We start from the raw sequence: 17,316 nt of genomic DNA, 5'->3' as shown, positions 1-17,316 counted from the left end.
TTTGTTGAGAATATTCGGACTCTTGGAGCAATTTAGGGTCCTTGTTCTTGCTGCTTTTAACTTAAAAGCATGGAAGATGTGAAATCCAGCAGAACACAGATTCCATATGGATTGAAGGTCTGATTCAACAACCCTGGTTTGAGGGGTGTCTTGCCTTGGGCAGTGTGTGGTGATAGTCTTAACTATGAGAGCATTAAGGTTTTAATACAGACTAAAATCTGTATTTAGATTTTAAAATCTTAATTTTTAATCTTGGATTTTAAAATCTTTTAAATTAAGATTAATTTTTTCCCAGTTTTCTCGAACGTGCTCATGGCTTTGTTTCCTTTGTAGACATCAAAGGCCCAAAGAAACTGTTCCCTGATCTCCCCTTTGGAAACATGGACAGCGATAAAGTGGAAGCCAGGAAAAGTCTGCTGGAATCCTTCTTAAAGGTGAGATATTTGTGTGCCCCTGTGAGATAAAAGCAGATGTGACATCAGATCTCTTCTACATTACATGATCAAGCTGGGAAGTTGACTCCAGAAAGCCCTAAATTTCCATCTCTCCTTGCAGCAATTGTGTGCAGTCCCTGAAATTGCCAACAGTGAGGAGGTGCAGGAATTTCTTGCCCTCAACACAGACGCCAGGATCGCATTTGTCAAGAAGCCCTTTGTTGTCTCCAGGATAGACAAGGTAGGAAAGCAGGAGACTGGTTACCTGAGCCCCTTCCACCTGGACATCTCTCTTAGGCTTCAGCGTCTATGAGGAGCCAAAAAACTCCAACATTTCTGTAGCTGGGCTCAGCTTGCTCAGAAAACCATAAAGCTGGGGAGGGTCAGACCCCATCTCAAAGAACCTGGGGTTTAATAGAAAATACAGTGCAAATTTGAAAACTCTTAATATCTTTAAGGAGTAAGGATCTATTCAGTAATTAATGGCACTGCTGGCCTTGCAGATCGTTGTCAATGCTATTGTGGACACTCTGAAGACGGCATTCCCCAGGTCAGAGCCCCAGAGCCCCACGGAGGATCTGAGCGAGTCTGAAGTGGATGGAAAGTCCCAGACAGATGGGAAGAAGGCGACCAAGTAAGGGCTTCTCCAGCTTTGCAGAATAAGGAATTAATGCATAAACTAAGCCCATTGTGGGAAAGAACTGACCTGGTGCTTTATGTGTTGTTGTACTTTAACCAAATTACTTTCTTCTTCCCTTGCTGTTATCCAAAGGATTTCCCAGGAATGCTCAGGTTTCCACAGAACGTGGTTTTCTTCCCAGGGGATCTGTCATGTGCTGCCACTTGCCAGCAGAGACGCTGTTGCTCCTGGGGAATTCCTTTTTAACCTTAAACATGTGCATGACCCATATATGTCATGAGTAACTGGAAAATGCAGCTATAAATTATCTACCTGAAGGTTCCCTCCTGCCTCTCCCATGTGTTCCACACAGTGGCCTTGCAAAAAACACATTTGAATGTTTATTTAGGAGTAATATTGAAGGTCATTGCATGTGTGTTGCTCACCAAGTGTTTATTGGTGCTGCTGGCAGTGCCAAACCTCATTGTGCTCATTAGTGATTCTTCCCTCACTGAAGAAGGGAAGGTTTCTGCACAAATAGTGCTTTTTCTTCCCCAAAAGTGCTTTTTGCTGGAAAAAGCTGCTTTGAACAAAAGGACAAACCAAAAAAGTACAAGTTTGGAACCATCTTGGCTGAAAAGGACATTCCTTAATGATAGACATTATTTTATGATTTGTCCCATAATCCTGAGCATCCTTTTATACTCTCCTTTCTGTGTGTCTTTATGATTGGATTTCACAATCCTGCTGAGTATGTTTCATCTCAGAGGCTTTTCTGAACACTTCCCTGAGTATGCTGGAATGTTCACACCTTACTGATATCTGCCTACATCTGCCTGTCGGCTTCCGTGTAACACACCTGTCTGTGTGTGGAATGTTGGAAAGCCTTGGCTCAGGTATAGGTCAGGAAAAATGCTTTAATGCTTTTTTTTGCCTGATTTTGCTGCTACCTCTTAGTTATCCTGGGCGCAGGTGCTGGTTTTGAACCACTTTAGGTCTAATCAGGCTTTCTAGCTTGGATGTGGCACTGGGCAAAGATAACTGGTCCTGGGTCTTGGCTGAGGCTTGTCCTCGGTCTTGGTGGAGGCTGGAAAACTCATCACTCGCAACTTGCAGAGAAAACTGACTGTGCCATGTCTCTGCTTTTCAGGTCCAGGCTGAGGTTCTCATCTAGTAAAATCACTCCAGTGCTGAGTGTGAGTGAAGCTCATGACAGGATAGTGTACTCCATCAGGGAGGGCAGCGCTGTAAGTTCATATCCCTCCTGAAATCCTTTCACGATCCCAATCACTGCCCTGTTTGGGTGCTGACTTGGAATAATCCATGTGCACGAGGATTGTGGTTGCTGCAGCCTTGTTCCCATGTGCCAGGTGGAAAGTAAGCAAGCAAGCCTGGATGTGTTGTTGGCTACACCAAGTGCAGACAAAGGAGATGGGTGGTTGTCTGATCAGTGGGATCCAGGCCTGTGTGGTACTAATACAGCATGGCTTTTGTAGGTCTCTGGCACCCTGTCGCTGGCTGCTATGGAATCCTTCATCCAGAAGCAGGAGAAACTGCTGGAAGCAATCCCTAGCAAAGCTCCTGAAGGCGAGGGAGGCAGAGAACCTAAGGGAAGCTCTGTGCAGGAGGATGCGGATGGGACACATCTGGACACAGACTCTGGTGAGCTCAGCCCCTCTGTTACTGCTTTAATTTCTCTCCTTTGGGACCACAACAGCTCCAACAGCTTCAATCAATTTACAGGGTTTTCAGGACCTGTTCTTCTTGCCCTTGATTGAAGGGAAAGCAAACTGAGTTTTTCCAGTCCTGTTTGGTGATTGCTCTGGGCTTTGTTGAAAGCAAATTGAGGCTTGGCTCCTCTTGGATCTTCACCTTTGCGGACTCAGCACTGTCACTGCACAAATAAGTTTTTTAAGGACACAGTGCTTAAACTGGCAATGTTATAAAATCAAGCTCCTTGAAACTGAAAAATGGCCAAATTGCAGTTTCTTGGTAGTCTCAAATTAACCTTGATATGTCCATGCACTATAAAAGGACCTTTTGAGATCAAGTTTGGATAGATTTGATGGGAGTAGCAAAAATGTAATCCCAGTTCAAGGAACGATGTTCCCTTTCTGATTCTAGATCCCTCCTCTGAAGCACAGGGGTACCACAACTTCTCAAAACAGTTACAAGATTATCTTGAACACAAGCGAAAATATGTTCTCTAATCTTTTTCTTGGAATTGCTGAGCTGTATCAACTGGAACTTCCCCAAAATTTCTTTCCAGTGTTTCAAGTTGGGCAAGCTCTGACATGTGCTTGTGACAGGATGGGTCTGGTGTTCTGAAACTCAGCTTGTGCTACCAGCTTTGCCTATAAGCTTGGAACACATGGTTTTGGGGAGGCAGGACTGGAATTGGAGGCCAGGGCTGTGCACCAAGTTCCCTGAACTCTGAGGGAGATGAAATGTCAGTGATGGCAAATGCCTGCAGGTCTGGGATGTTTCAGGCTGGGCTGGCAGGGCGAGGGGAACAAACGTCTGGAGCAACTGGATAAAAAGGCAGCCTGTGTCCCTGTCTGCTCATGGAGTGACTTCTGGGAAGAGGTTGGCCAACATCTCTCTGAGGAAGAGGACTTGAATGCTCCAGGAATAAATGGAGCTTGCTGAGGATGGTCCCTCTATGAGGTTGTGGGGAAACTGGACAGCCTGCTTCTGGCTCTGCACTGGGAAGTGAAGTCTCAGAGGGCAAAGCAAGTGAGGAATAGCTTAGACATGGCCCAGAGCAAGAGGGCCAAGTGCCCTGTCTTTTCCAAGTGAAGTGGCCTGGAGTTAATTAGTCCTGCGCGTACGCAGTGGGGAGAGGAAGAGGAGGGAAGGAGAAGGTCCAGAACCCCTCTTCCCTTTATTTTCAGCAGTAGGTTGTGTGTGTAAATTTTCTATAGGCAGAGTGGTTGGAAGATGAGGCATCAGGGAATCCAAATTAGGAAAAGCTGCTGCACCTGATCTCACCTGGCTAACCTGGCACTAGGCTCCGGTCGGGGCACTGGCCCTGGGAGTGGCTGCCCCAGGCAGGTTTGTGGCACATTAATGAGCCTGTTCAGGACAACACCTCAAGTGCTTTGGGGCCAAAAGTAATTCTCCAGCAAGTAGAAAGTGTTTACACTGAAGGTTTTGATGTGCTCCTGAGGATCAGAGAGAGGTTGTGCTGTCCCAGGCTTGTGTCAGCAGGGATATGTGAGGACGTGTATGGGTTTGTGTTTTAACATACATGTGGTTTATCCACCTTCCTGCAGAGATTGGGATCTGCCACACGATGGCAGCCTGCAGCCGCCATCTGGAGCCTTGTGCCTGGGAAACTCAAGGAAGAGCGGAAAATTTTCCTGAAGACCAGGAAAATAGTCCTCAGCAGTGTAGCTTTTGCTGGCTGCAGTCACTGCCTGCTTTCTCCCCTTTTTGGGCTCAGTTCCTTCTCAGTGAAACAGAGGGTTTATCAACTATCGGTCCACATATAGGGATGGCAGTGTGCCAAAAACAGATGAGAAAGCATCCACCCACTGGAGCCTTGTGCCTGGAAAACTCTTGGAAGAGGGGAAAGTGATGGGGAAGACCAGGAAAATAGTCTTCAGCAGTGTACCTTTCTCTAGCTACAGTGACTACTTTCATTCTCACCTGTTTTGGGCACATTGTCATCCTCTCTTCAACTGAGAAGGAACTGAGCCCTCGGAGCAACTACATTCTGGTTTGGTGTGGCCCTTTGTGGGGAGATTAAGGCTGCTTGTATGGAAGTAGAAGTGAAAGAGTGGTAAGGGCAGGCTCCCTGGACTGGTTGAGCTGCAGCAGGTCATCTGTGTATGGCACAAAGTGCCAGACTTGGAAGAAAGAGTGAGTTTGGGATGATGCTTTTCACCAGGTTTGCTCAGGCACTGAGTTGGTTTCTTCATCTGACCCTCCTCTTCCTCCTGGCAGACTCTGAGACAGCTTTAGCTGATCTGGCCCTGGATGTGCTTCGCCTGGTGCTGGTGGATCACTGGAGCTGGCTGTGCACAGAGAACATTCAGAAGGTCTTCAACCTGCTCTTTGGGACCCTTGTTCAAAGGTAAGGCCTGAATGAGCAACCTGGCAGCTCTGGGAGGGTAAATTCCCTTTGGAGTCACAGTCTTAAATGGAGCTCATGCCTGAGTGTGGGTAAATGTTTTCTGAGCATCAAACAAGGTTCTGTAAAGAAGGTGCTGTGTAAAAGAAACCTCTTGGAGATTTGCACTAGGAGCTGTTTTCCCTGTGAGCAAGGATGCAACTGTAGCAGGCAGCTTGCTATCCCTTAATAACAGGGAAAGGAAGGATCCAGCCCTGGGAATGGGAGTCTTGCCTCATGAAAAGGCAACAGTGCCCAGCTCCTTGGCTCTCCAGAGAGAACCGGCCTCCTGGTCTCACTGCCCACTGACTCAGCTTGTTCTATCTACAAAAGGAAAGTAAACAGGCCGAGGGAACAGCAACTTGTCAAAAACAGCTCAGAGTGTGGCCTGCCAGGGCCTCTGCTCTCACTGCTGCACCCCCTGCTCTGCCCCGGGCCAGCAGTGCCTGTGCCTGGGGCAGGGACATGCACATGGAGTGGGAACAGGCTTCCTTTCCAGCTAGGATGGACTCGCCAAGCTGTCCTGGGGCCAGTGCCTCTGGGTGGTAAGGCTCTAGGCCAAGACACACAAACAGAGCATTCCTGTTTTCTGGTGTAGGTTGGTGGCTATCACTAACTGAGGATGTGGTTCTTTAGAGCCCTGAAGGACTTGGGCTTGGGAGAATCTTGGAGCAGAGCTTTTCCCGCTCTTGCAGGCATCCAGAGTTGGCATCAGAATGTGCAGGGCAGCACATTATAACTGAGCTGGTAACTTAAACTGCACTCAGTAGAGGTTGCCAAAGTGCTTTGAGGTCAGGCACTGCTACCTTCACTCCTGGGTCTGTTCCCTTGGGCGGCAGGAGGTGGGCGTTGCTGCCATTTTTCCAAAATGGAATCTGATCTCTTGGGAAATGAGCTGGAACCCAATCCCTGTGTGTAAGCAGAGAGGTATGAGAGCTTGAACAGGCACGTCATCACCTCCTGTTAAGCTGTGTCCTGCTCACCCAGGGAACCTGCAGCACCCACGTGTGGCATTGGTATTTTCCACTAGAAAGCTGGGATACACACAACATGCCTGGCTCTGAAAGGTGCAGGAGCTCTATGAGTTGTGCTGGTGGAGCAGAGTGAAGGGAGTGTGTTTGTAGCTGCTCTGCTTCAACAGGTGTGGGTAAACCCACTGCAGGCAGAGCTTTGCCTGGAGGTGATATGGTGGCTTCTCCGTGTCACCATCAGGACAGGGTGCAAATACAACCCCTTGAACAAACCCTGTGTCCATGCTGAAATCCACATGTTGAGGTTGACTCTGCTCTTGTTCTGGGACAGTCAACAGTCCACAGGTCTGATGTGAAGGAGACAGGGAAGGGACTTGCACAGTGGGAACTGACCTGTTGCCAGGAGGATGGTGTTGCTCGTGGATTGCTGCAGGGAAAAAAGTAGATGTGGGCATCATCCCTTCAAGAGATGGTCCTTCCCTGTTCCTGTCAGTGGGTGAGGTGGTATGGGGCAGAAAGGAGGTGCCCTGGAAGTGTTTTGAGTGTTAGGAAGGGGATTGCCACTAGGTGCTCCTCTGCCAGTTTGTATTTGGTGAGTAGGTGCTGCTCCTGCTGCCTCCTTGCAGCTGCAAGATGATTCTGCTCTGGCATGAGGCACATTCAGTGTAGAGTGATAGAAATACCCGCAAACCAACAAAAAGCATACCAAGAACAAGAACCAGTTTCTCCCAAGAGCCAATCTCCCTCTCCCTTGGGGTCTTTTTCACAGTGACATCAAGTGATTGCTGTGACCACGGTGTCCATTCTGGGATCTCCCTACCTGCTCTGTTCACCGTTCTCTGCATGGAGCATCCCACCAGACTCCTCTTTCCCCTCCTTCCGTAGCTGGAATAGCTGGAGCCAGGCACTATCCATCTCCCCCGAGTGTCAGTTGGATGGCAGGGGGAGAGGAAGGCTCCATGACCGAAAAAGGTATTGTTAAGTAAAGGGAGGCCGTGTGTGCGAGGCCCAATCTGCTTACCCCGTTATGTAACAGGGAGGGATCCTTTTTAGGAGCCGAAAGGAGAGGCGGGTGGAGAGGAGGCGGACGGGCTGAGGGGTGGGAATGACCCTGGGGCCAAGGACTGCTTCCAGCAGCCTCTCTCTGTGTGCTGGGTCTGTGCCTGTAAACAAACCCACTGCCCCTTTCCAGCTCCGCTCCCTTCCCCTGTCCAGCTCTTGCTCCCCTGCCATGGGCTGGAAAGGCACATCTCCTCTCTTCCCTTGGGAGGCTGCAACAGGAACCTGTTTGCAAAGTGGACTACTTGGGGGTATTCTGGGCTCCGGGGGTGTTTGGTGGAAGAGCTCAAAAGCATTTGGAGAATCCGGGTGCTTTTTAGAGCCTTGTGAGTCAAAGAGGTGTTAAAAATATATGACGAGCACGCAAACCATGCTGTGGCTGTGAGCCCAGACCCTGGCCTCAGTCTGGCCCCACTGGGTCAGGGGTCTGCCAGTGCCACGAGGAGCTCGAGACAGCAGTGGAGCCAAGGGACAGCCACCAGCTTGCTGCTCCCCTGCTCCCTCTGCTCCACTTTCCAGACAGGAGCCCCAGCAGAGTGCCAGCATCCCAAGGATGGATCTGGGAGTGTTTGAGGTGCAGATACAGGTCTGTAAGCTTTTCCTAGCTCTTTCCTGTGCAGCACAACAGAAAGCCATAGAGTGCAAAACACTGAGTGGGGTAAAGTGTCTTGGCTTACCCTGGCTGTCTGTCCCCTGAAACCTGAGCGAGGCTGGGGCACAGAGGCCGTGCTGGGCTCGGAAGTGCCTGTTTCTGAAAGGAGCATGTAGAACTACTCAGACAGCTTTGATAGTGTCATGTTCCACTGACGTGACTTAAAATAAATGCAAATCATCCCTGCAAATCATCCCAGGAGCTCACCATTGCTTGGCTCTGCTCTTTGCTTTGGGTGATTCCACTGCTACTCCAGGCTTTGTCCCCTGTCCCCTCATCCCTCAAGCGGGTGGGTTTGGGGAGGTGACGTTTCAGTCCTGGTGAGCTGTAGGTGGACAGCCAGGGATGCTTTGAGACTGACTGCAGGTGACCATAAGGCTTTTGAGAGCATCCTTGCAAGTTCTTGCTGTCACCTTGGCTTTGGGGCTCTTCTGGCCTGTCACTGTCAGCCCAGGTGTCACAGACACTTGTGCAACTACCGCTGTTAAGTCAGTGAGCTCTGTAGCTTCAGGGAGCTGCCTGCTACGTGCTTTTTATCTGATTTTCTCTTCTTCTTCCTTGATCTCTGTGCCAAAAGAACTGGCACAGAGACCCTTGGCAGCTGCCTTGATCCTCTTGACTTCAAAGTGCTGCCAGTGTCTGACCCTCTTCGATGTCCCTGAGTCAGCCTGTGTGCTCGGACAGCACTTGTGGGATGGGAGTGCTGGGAGCACAATGCCCATGTCAGGGAATTCTGCCCAGCCCTGGAGCCATGCAGGGGCCACATTTGACAGCCAAGATGGTGCCCCAGGCCTCATCTTGCTGCTGGAGTGGGGGTCAACCCAAAGCTGGGCTATACATGTCACCCAGCAGAGGTGGTGCCCTGGGGTGGGATATGGCTGTGTGTGGACAGACGTTCCCTGTGGAGACTGCCTCTTTCCTCCCTACATTATCTTTAAAAGGCATTAAAGCCAAGGGTTGACTCATGCTCTGCAGGTGCCAGGAGAAGCCAGGAAGGTTTATGCTAAAGCTGTGGCTTGTCCCACTTTCCTTTGGCTTTGTGGAGCAGTAGCTTCCCGCTCTAGCCTTGGGCAGCATCTCGGAGTTTTGGTGGCAGAAACAAGCAGCCAGAACTGCAATATGAATGCAACTGGAGCAACTAAATCCACTAATTCTTCTGGTTGTTACCAGGGGGAGTTGATTTGGGCATGTTGGGGAGGACTGCACGTGGAGGGGCTGTGCTGGCAGGCCCAGGTTCGTGGCAGCAAAGTCCTTGTCCCTAAAAACCAAGCCAAAAAATCAGCACCAGACCTAGTAAATAGGGGAACCAACCTCATGGCATCTTAATCTTCCTCTCTGGATTTGGCTATTTGCGTTGTAAGTAGTAGCAGGAATCACAGGCCTGTGGTATGTCAGGAACAGCGATTTCAGGACTGTATGTGTCTTCGTGTGTATATGTAAAGTAAATACAAATCAGATTGGAAGTGGGCCTCGATTCAGCTGTCTCCAACCACCTGGAAATTTTGGATCTGGCTTCGAATCTCTGTCCCAAACAAATTTTTTTTCCCTCTTCTAGAAGCAGCATTCTTCCAAAAACAGCCACTAGAATGAAGCAAGCACTCTGTGCTTTGATAACAATTGCAACATTATTTTAACTCGAATTCTGTTTCAACAGTTGCACGTGCCAACTTTTTTTTTAGATTTAAAAAACCACAACAAATTCCTATTTCAGATAGAGCAAAGAAGAAAAGGATGGAGAGAAATTAATGTGTCCTTGTCGTTTTTAATTTGCCCTGGTTTTTGAAGGGTTATTAGTAACTTTATGTATTTTCATTCTGAAGTGGGCTAATGAAGCAATTGCTCTGAGCAGGGCCTGGCTGAGACAGCCTGGCCTCTCCCTGGGGCACCGCTGAGAGCTTAATTGGCACAATAAATGCTTGATGAAGATCTTATCAAAAGCCAGGATGCTTTGTGAAAAGTCAAGGACGTTTGTATTTTTTTTTAACCACGTGCTTTCCCCCCCTTCCCTAAGCCCCAAAGCATCATAGGGAGATCCAAGTGGATAAAAGCAAAACCAGAGCAGTTTGGGTGAAGACATTGGAGTCCTGTGTGTTTCCATGATTTCTTTTAGCAGCAGGTGTGTTTTGGGGGAGCAACACATAAAATGGTAGAGAAATCCCAGCACCCAGAGGTGTGGTTTCGTGCCTACAGGGGGTAATGGTTCCTTAGTGTAGGGAATGATGTGGTTTTTTCTCCTCTCTGCCCCACAATAAGATGTCCTGCACACCCACATCTCCCAGGGTAGGAAAATCCCTCTGCCCAGGATGTCTGGCCTGGGTAATTCTGATAAGGAATGATGGATGCAGATGCCACAAGTGTGAACTTCCTGCAGCTGGGTTTGTTTTTTCTTCCCTCAGTGCAGAAATGGGGAGAGGGACCCTGGCAAGACACTCGGTTTGAGGGAAGACACTCAGCCTCCTACTCAAACACTTCATCACTCTGTGTTCAGCTGGATATAGGATGGGCTGTTCGCAACTGTAACTGCGATAGGGCAGCAGGAGAGGAACACTTCTAGTAAGAAAATAAGGATAGTTCACTTTGCGCATCATGTGTCATTGGCCAGAAGTTTAAAAAGACTCAGGATGCTTTGTGTTCTTAGATTTATGGAGGATTTTTTCTTTTCTTTCCTATTTCCTTCCTTGGTGCAGGGTTTACCTGGACAAGTGTGGGGTTGCTTTGAAGGTGTTGAGCTGAGCCTGATGCACATCTCTGCTTGTGGCTGTCTGGAGAAGATGTATTTAGGCTCAGGTAGCAGGTGCTCGAAGCTGAGCCTGGGGGCAAAAAGTCTCCATTTATGTTTCTCAATTTTAACTGTGCCCACTGCAGCTGCTGCTTCATTTTTACAGGCTTTGCTCAGAAAGGTTTTGCAGTCACAGCACTGAAATGTTGCTCCTCTTGAGTCAAGGATATTCTTGTGGTTCAAGGCACAGTTTGGGGAGGAATTTGGATATTCTGTGATTTGGTCTGGTGATTTAAGCACCAGCCTTTCTTGATTTCAGGAAGAGTCATGTTTGCATGACTTGCGGTTTCCAGATGTTGTCTTTTTCTTCAGTCATTTTCACTACCTTAGTCTCATGGGCCTTTTTTGAGCTCCTGGATAGCCATGCTGAATTCCTCAGGGAAAGGGGGGCCTTGTTCTGCGGTGGAAGGTGGTCAGTGTTGAGCAGGACTTGCTACTCTTACACTCAGCTCATGTATGGTTATGGAGCTGTTTGTATTTATACAGCTAATGCAGAGGGGCTCTCTCATCTTTGTCTTCTTCCTAATGTGGTCTCCAGTTTGTGTTTGTCTAAATCCTTAAAATCCCCAATTTTGGGGAAATCATAATTGCTATAGCTTCAGATTTTAATTATAATCAGAAAAATTTGACTTCACTGTTCCTTAGCTCAAGTGATCTCAGTTCTTATCCTCAGATGAGAAAAGCAGAGTTTGACCAGCTTCTAGTAAATTTGGAGTACTGTATGTCTTTGGCCATTCCTGGTCCATCTTTATTTTTCAGACTAAGCAAATCCAACCTATCCAACCTTTCTTTGCTGAGCTCCCTCCATCTGCAGGTGAACCCTCTGGATAGTCCACTTCAGTGAGTGCATCCAGCCAGGTAAAACTGATCCCAGATGCCGTGTCTTGCCTGTCCCTGACTCCCAGTCTGCCTTTTCCATAGGCTGCTCCTTCTTAGCAGCCTTTGTTGCATCAAGGCGCTGAAGGAAGGCCCAGGTGTGTCCCCGACAGGCCTTGTTTTTCATTCCCAGGGTGTTCCAGTCTTAATGGATCCCTTCAGCTGACTTTGGAGTTCCATCTTAAGGCACAGCATTAATTTGGCTCTTTTTTAGCAGCCATTTCATTCCCCCACCAGCAGCTATTTCCAACAGAGGTCCCTTACAACATGGGCAAGTTACGCACCTCCAGATTACCTTCCAGGACCCCATAGCCTTTGGAATCTGTCTCTTTGCATTGGGCATTATCAAAGCATTCAAATGTCTGAGCCCAGGAGGTCACTTTATCTATTTCTGGTCTCAGCTGAAGTGTAAGGAGATGGCTCAGTGATAGGTGTGTTTTTTCTGTCTTTCTTATTAAGGCTATTTCTTCATGAAATAGCAGAATGGAAATAGTAACCCATCAGCCACCCAAAAATAAAAAAAAGATAGGTCTATTTGTGTTTCTTGGTGGATTTATTTCTACCTGGGAACAGCCTGTGTGTGCTTTCAATGTGGCACATGGATCTCAAATGCTCAGGCCTTTAGTAGCATAAAAAATCATCTGTGACCTGCTGGCGAAGGTCAGCTTTGAACCAGCAAATCTTTGGAGTTCCTGTGCTGTTAATCCCCATCCCGGTGCAGCAAGTCTGCCTGGTGGAAAAATCAGTTTGCCATTTTCTGGGGTTTACTCAGGTAGAATTTTCAATAACATTGGTGTGACCCTCCCTGAGCTGCAACAACAATAGTGGGAGTTGAGGTGGGATTCTTGGGGTATCCTGTGCAGGGCCAGGAGCTGGACTTGATGATCCTTGTGGGTCCCTTGCAATTCATGATATTCCATGATTCTATGAATTATTTTGCTCCTCACAGTTTAAATGCTCCTGGTGCTCCCCCTGTGCATGTTGTGCAAATGGAATGTTATTCCCTCCAAATGGGTGTCAGTGGTGACTTTAACACATTCAGGTTGAGCGGAGGTTGGAAAACTCTTTGTGGCAGGTTTGGATATTTTCTTTTGAAGTATCTGAGAGCATCAGCTGCTCTCCCAGGGAGGATTTAGAGCCAGATGGACCAGTCTAGACAGTTCTTCTCCTGGTGCTTTTGGAATGGCTCCACACCCTGGTAGACTAGCAAAAGGGGACCCAGAGCAGAGTTGCATTAGTCTTTGTGTCATGTGCACCCAGCTTTGTTTTCTCCTTCTTTCTTGTCCCTTTTCCTGTTTAATTCCTTCTTTTATTGTATACTTGTGCGTTTGGGTGCTTCTTCATCAGTTGTCTGAGCGCCATGTGATGGGGCAAGTTGACCTCTTCTCAGGAACTTGCATGGAGCTGTGGCATTTATTGGTGCAAGACCCATGGAGCCGTTCCCAGATCCTGCCCTTTGCTTCCCAAAGTGGAAGGCAGTGAGCTGCCAGACTAAGGAAGAAAATCCATCAATGGTGTTTCACAACTGTGAGATGCAAGACCTGTGAGCACTCACCTAATCACAGTATGTGCACATATGATGAGATTTATTGGTGTTACTTATAGGTCTTGATGCCTAATTGTGGTGATTTTATGGAAATAAATGGGCTGAAAATGTGATGTTGTTTGTGTGGGACCTTCCAGCATTTATCAGTTCTCAGCTTGCCCTTGAACTGCCTGGAAACATGTGCTGTCTTTAGGTTCAGCTTTCTCTCTGCTCAGTGTTTTCTTTATTTTTTGCTGGTTTAGGAATGTTTCTAAGGAAAAGAAAGCTCATTCTTTGCATTCTGCAACCTTTTTAACGCTGGAAAGTGGCTATTGCTGTAATGAGGTTCAAGTCAATGTTCAATCTGATCTCCTTGGTGCAGGTTGACTGTTTGCACCCAAGGCTCTGAATTTCTGTTACTTGTCACATATTTTCTCAGCCAGGAAAGCAGGCTGTGTAGAAAAACATGTTAATAAAAAACTATGTTAGTGAAAGCTCTTGGCCCTGGGAAAGTCACAGTTTAACACTTTGATTTGGTTAGGAATGGCTGGAGGGTTTAACACGATCCAAAGTGTTAAAATCTGCTGATGGCTGGAGATTAAAACAATTTTAATTGTATTTCCAACATGGGTTTTCCCAGGCAAGACTGGGACACTTTGTCCTCTAAGACAGGTGGAAGCTTCAGATCTCTGGCTTTATCTTGTAGCAACATCAGTATGTGTGGTCCCTGGTGAGGCTGAGCATAAAGAATGTGTCTTCCCATTAGTGGGATCACTGGGATCATTGCCCATGCTCCAGTAGGACCTTAATCTGAGAATACGAGGCCTTCCTGCTGCACCAAGGCTCCTTTTCAGATTTTTAATGGACATTTCTTGGATGTTCGTCCCTCAAGACTTGCAGCTTGGCACCTCATTTCCTGCTGACGAAGGGAACGTCACGTTGCCGCACTGTCCCTGATGACAACCTGCTTCCTTTGCCCTGGTTACCTTTAGGTGCTGCTATTCCCGACTCTCCACTCACATTAGCCCAAGTAAAGACACCCTTGACCTGAATGGCTCGCCTGGGAAGAATGCAGACAGTCTGGCAGAGCGCAGGTTAAATAAAGTTTGCCTTGGCAGGGCCTGTGCTCTTGAATGGACTGGGAGCTGCTGGGGAATAGTGGTGATGGAATTGCAAGCACGAACACCAGCTGCCAAGAGGAATGGGTCTCCTGGCCCTGCTGGCCGACTCCTCTGCTCTGGGAATCTTGAAGTACTGGCAAAATCACAAGCCTTTTCCCTACCCCAGCACTGTGCCGGTATTCCCGTCTTTGCTCCAAAGCCTCCTGGACAGTGGCACTGGGCCCTCATTGCCAAGTCCTGCTAAACCAGGGGACCACAGGAAAACCCTGTGGCATCAGGGATTCATCCATAGCCTCTCCTAATTCTGAGAGGAAAGATTTCAGGCAGTGGCAGGTTCTGACTGACAGCTCTGGCTTTTGCTGTTATATTGGAAGGGATTTCACATCCAGGAAAGAGGGTCCATATGGTTGATTTAGAAACTCTCCCAGCACTTGTCTGGTGGGGACAAACCCGGTGCAGCTGCAAATGCCTCCAACCTGTTTTGTGGAGCAGCATTTCGGGGTCTGCAGGTTGTTAGTGTATAAAGGACACAGTCCTGACCCAGCAGGAGGGCCCACCAGCAATTCTGTTGGATTTTGGATGAGAACAAAGAAATTCTTTACTATAAGGGTGGTGAGACCCTGGCACAGGTTGCTCACAGAAGCTATGGCTGCCCCATATGGCTGCCCCTTGAACCTGGAAGTGTTCAAGGCCAGGTTGGGCTTGGAGGAATGTGGTTTACTGGAAGGTGTCCCTGCCCATGGCAGGGGGTGGAACAAAATGGTCTTTAAGGTCCCGAAACCAAACCATTCTGTGATTCTACGATTCCATTGCTTGCCATCAGTAGATGGAGCAGGTGTGAAGAGTAGGAAAGCAGAGGGCCAAGAGCAGAGCAAAGCAGTAAGATATTCATGACTTGCCATCCTTGGACCTTGTTTTGGTCTCCAGGCAAGACATCCTTGACTGTCTTGGTGGCAGAGGGACTGATGAGAGGAACAGTGGCTGCCAGAACATGCTTATGTCCTTCCAGTCTTTCCTGGGTGTTGTTTTTAGTTAAAACACCAGTTTTTCCATCTCTGTATTGGCTTGTGCATGGAGATAACTTATGAGCTTCAGGCCAGTTGTATCCCTTAGCTTTGCTTCCATTAGGAATCAGTGATTCACTTGGATTCCTGTGATTAGCAGGATGATGGAGCTTTTCATGGCCTTCGCTTTTCCCCTGTGACTTTACACACGTTTGTCCATAACAAAGGGATCATATCCTACTTCTGGTGCATGGGAAACTCAGCTAATTAATACTTAAGAAAATATTTGCTGTGCAGACTTGAAAACTGCATGTTAACGAATGCAGCGAGCTGATTTAACCCTTCCAGGGCTCCTGATGGGCAGAAATAGCCTGACCTGGTCCCAAGCCTGACTTTTCCTAACCTTTCTCTGTCTCCCTGTGCCCACAGATGGCTGGAAGTGCAGATGTTTAACCTGACCTGCACCCAGCGTTGGGTCCAGTACCTCCAGTTGCTCCAGGAATCCATCTGGCCCGGAGGAGTTTTACCAGCAGTGCCTAAACCCCCCAGGACAGAGGAGCAGAAGAAGGCAACAGCAGATCAGGCCCTGCAGAGCCTGATGGGGATTTTGCCTAGTAAGTGTGTCCCAGGGACTTGTCAGTTGCCCTTGGGAAAGAAAAGTGGCTGGAGAAGCCTCCAGTGCACTGGAATCTGTGGAAATGTGGTTAAACACTCAGATGGAGTTTGCTTGTGCCAAGGCACTAGGAAAGGTTCATGACCCTTGAAGTTTGAATGGTTTCCTGCAAGCAAAAATCAGTTTCCCAGTTCTGGATAGTTTGCATAAGTATTTGGGGAGCAGCACAGCTCAGAGAAGAAGGACGGGTGTCTTGGTGATTCCCACATGGGGACTGGCTGCAATTCCATGCTTAGAGTGGTGACGCAGTTCCTGCCAAGCCACCTCACCCAAGGCAGGGCTTAGGAAAACCAGAGGCACACTGTGCTCCCACCTGCTGCCAAAGGGTCCCATGGTAGAGAAGAGTCACTAGGCAAAGCCTGCGGCTTTTCCACTGGACTGAAATCCTGAGCCCAGTTGCACTGGATTTCCCTCTCTTGAAGTTTGACTTGGGGACCTTAGGCATTAAAGCACCTGCTGGCTAATCCATGTGAGTACAGTCTGAATTTTTAACTCCTTGCTGCAGTGTAAGGGGCCCTCACTATCCTTTGGTAATCAAAAAGCACTGCCAGTATGTGCCCTTCCAGCCTGGAACACTTTCCTGGCAGTCCGTCCTGTCCCTGGCTGTTCCCTGTCATGGTGATGCTGGGCATGCGATGCCTCGGGCTCAGAGCACCATCACAAGCTGCGATTCAGCACCCACCAGGAGAAAACTGACCTGTGGAAATGTGCAGTTCCTAAAGCACTGTCTCTTTACAGATGTGATCCAAGAAATCCTTGGGACCAGCAAGTGTCGGATGAGTTGGAACCTGGTGCTGGAGTCCCTGAGCCAGCCTGTGATAAACAGGTATGTGGATTTTAGTCTTTACCCTGATGGCCTCTGATGGGGTCTGTGAGCTGTGCTCAGGGCTCTGCCATGCAATTCCTGCTTCCAGCTGCTTGGCACGAAACTTATCCGGCTCATTATCCCAGACTTGCAGTATTAGAGGGCATCTGGCTTGTTTGTGATGAGGCTGCATGTCCAGGACTTTGGTCTGGCTGGAGGTTATTGAGTCATATTAATTATGTTGTTAGGCCTGCTTAGTTAGGGGATGTCAGGGAAGTAAGACAAATCCTAGTTTAGTTTGTTTTTGGAGGAGCTGCAGATCAACGTAGGGGGGTATTTTTGTCTATGCCCAGCGCTGTGAGTTTGGAAAGCAAGGGTTTGGTAATGGACTGCAGAGAAATGAGGGTCAGACTGGGCATCAGGAGGAATTTCTTCACTGAATGGGTTGTTAAACATTGGAAGGGGCTGGCTGGGGATGTGCTGAAGTCCCCATTCCTGGTTTAGGAAATGACTGGACATGGCACTCAGTGCTCAAGGTGGCATTCAGTCAAAAGTTGGACTCGATGGTCCCAGAGGTCTTTTCCAACCTCAGCGATCCTGTGAAACACATGTGCCACCTCCCTCCAGGAGGTGTGTTTGTGTTTTCTGTGCTGCTCAGCAGCTTCAACGCACGCTGAAGGGTTT

The 17,316-nt window shown here is 48.3% G+C and overlaps 1 protein-coding gene across 2 annotated transcripts in view; it reads left to right on the top strand.

Moving 5' to 3' along the window:
- Positions 1-17,316, top strand: part of SNX19 (sorting nexin 19) — a 40,268-nt gene that overhangs the window by 2,901 nt on the left and 20,051 nt on the right. For both annotated transcript variants that reach the window (XM_027747420.2, XM_027747418.2), the window contains exons 3-10: positions 334-434; positions 556-675; positions 938-1,068; positions 2,204-2,300; positions 2,550-2,715; positions 5,002-5,131; positions 15,584-15,768; positions 16,566-16,653. In XM_027747420.2, the coding sequence (XP_027603221.1) occupies positions 334-434; positions 556-675; positions 938-1,068; positions 2,204-2,300; positions 2,550-2,715; positions 5,002-5,131; positions 15,584-15,768; positions 16,566-16,653 (1,018 nt within the window). The remainder of the gene's footprint in view (positions 1-333; positions 435-555; positions 676-937; positions 1,069-2,203; positions 2,301-2,549; positions 2,716-5,001; positions 5,132-15,583; positions 15,769-16,565; positions 16,654-17,316) is intronic.

This window comes from Pipra filicauda, unplaced genomic scaffold (genome assembly GCF_003945595.2).
Source record: "Pipra filicauda isolate LSUMZ 115617 unplaced genomic scaffold, ASM394559v2 scaffold564_size293559_pilon, whole genome shotgun sequence".
Lineage (NCBI taxonomy): Eukaryota > Metazoa > Chordata > Aves > Passeriformes > Pipridae > Pipra > Pipra filicauda.
This window is presented reverse-complemented; position numbering and strand designations above follow the sequence as displayed.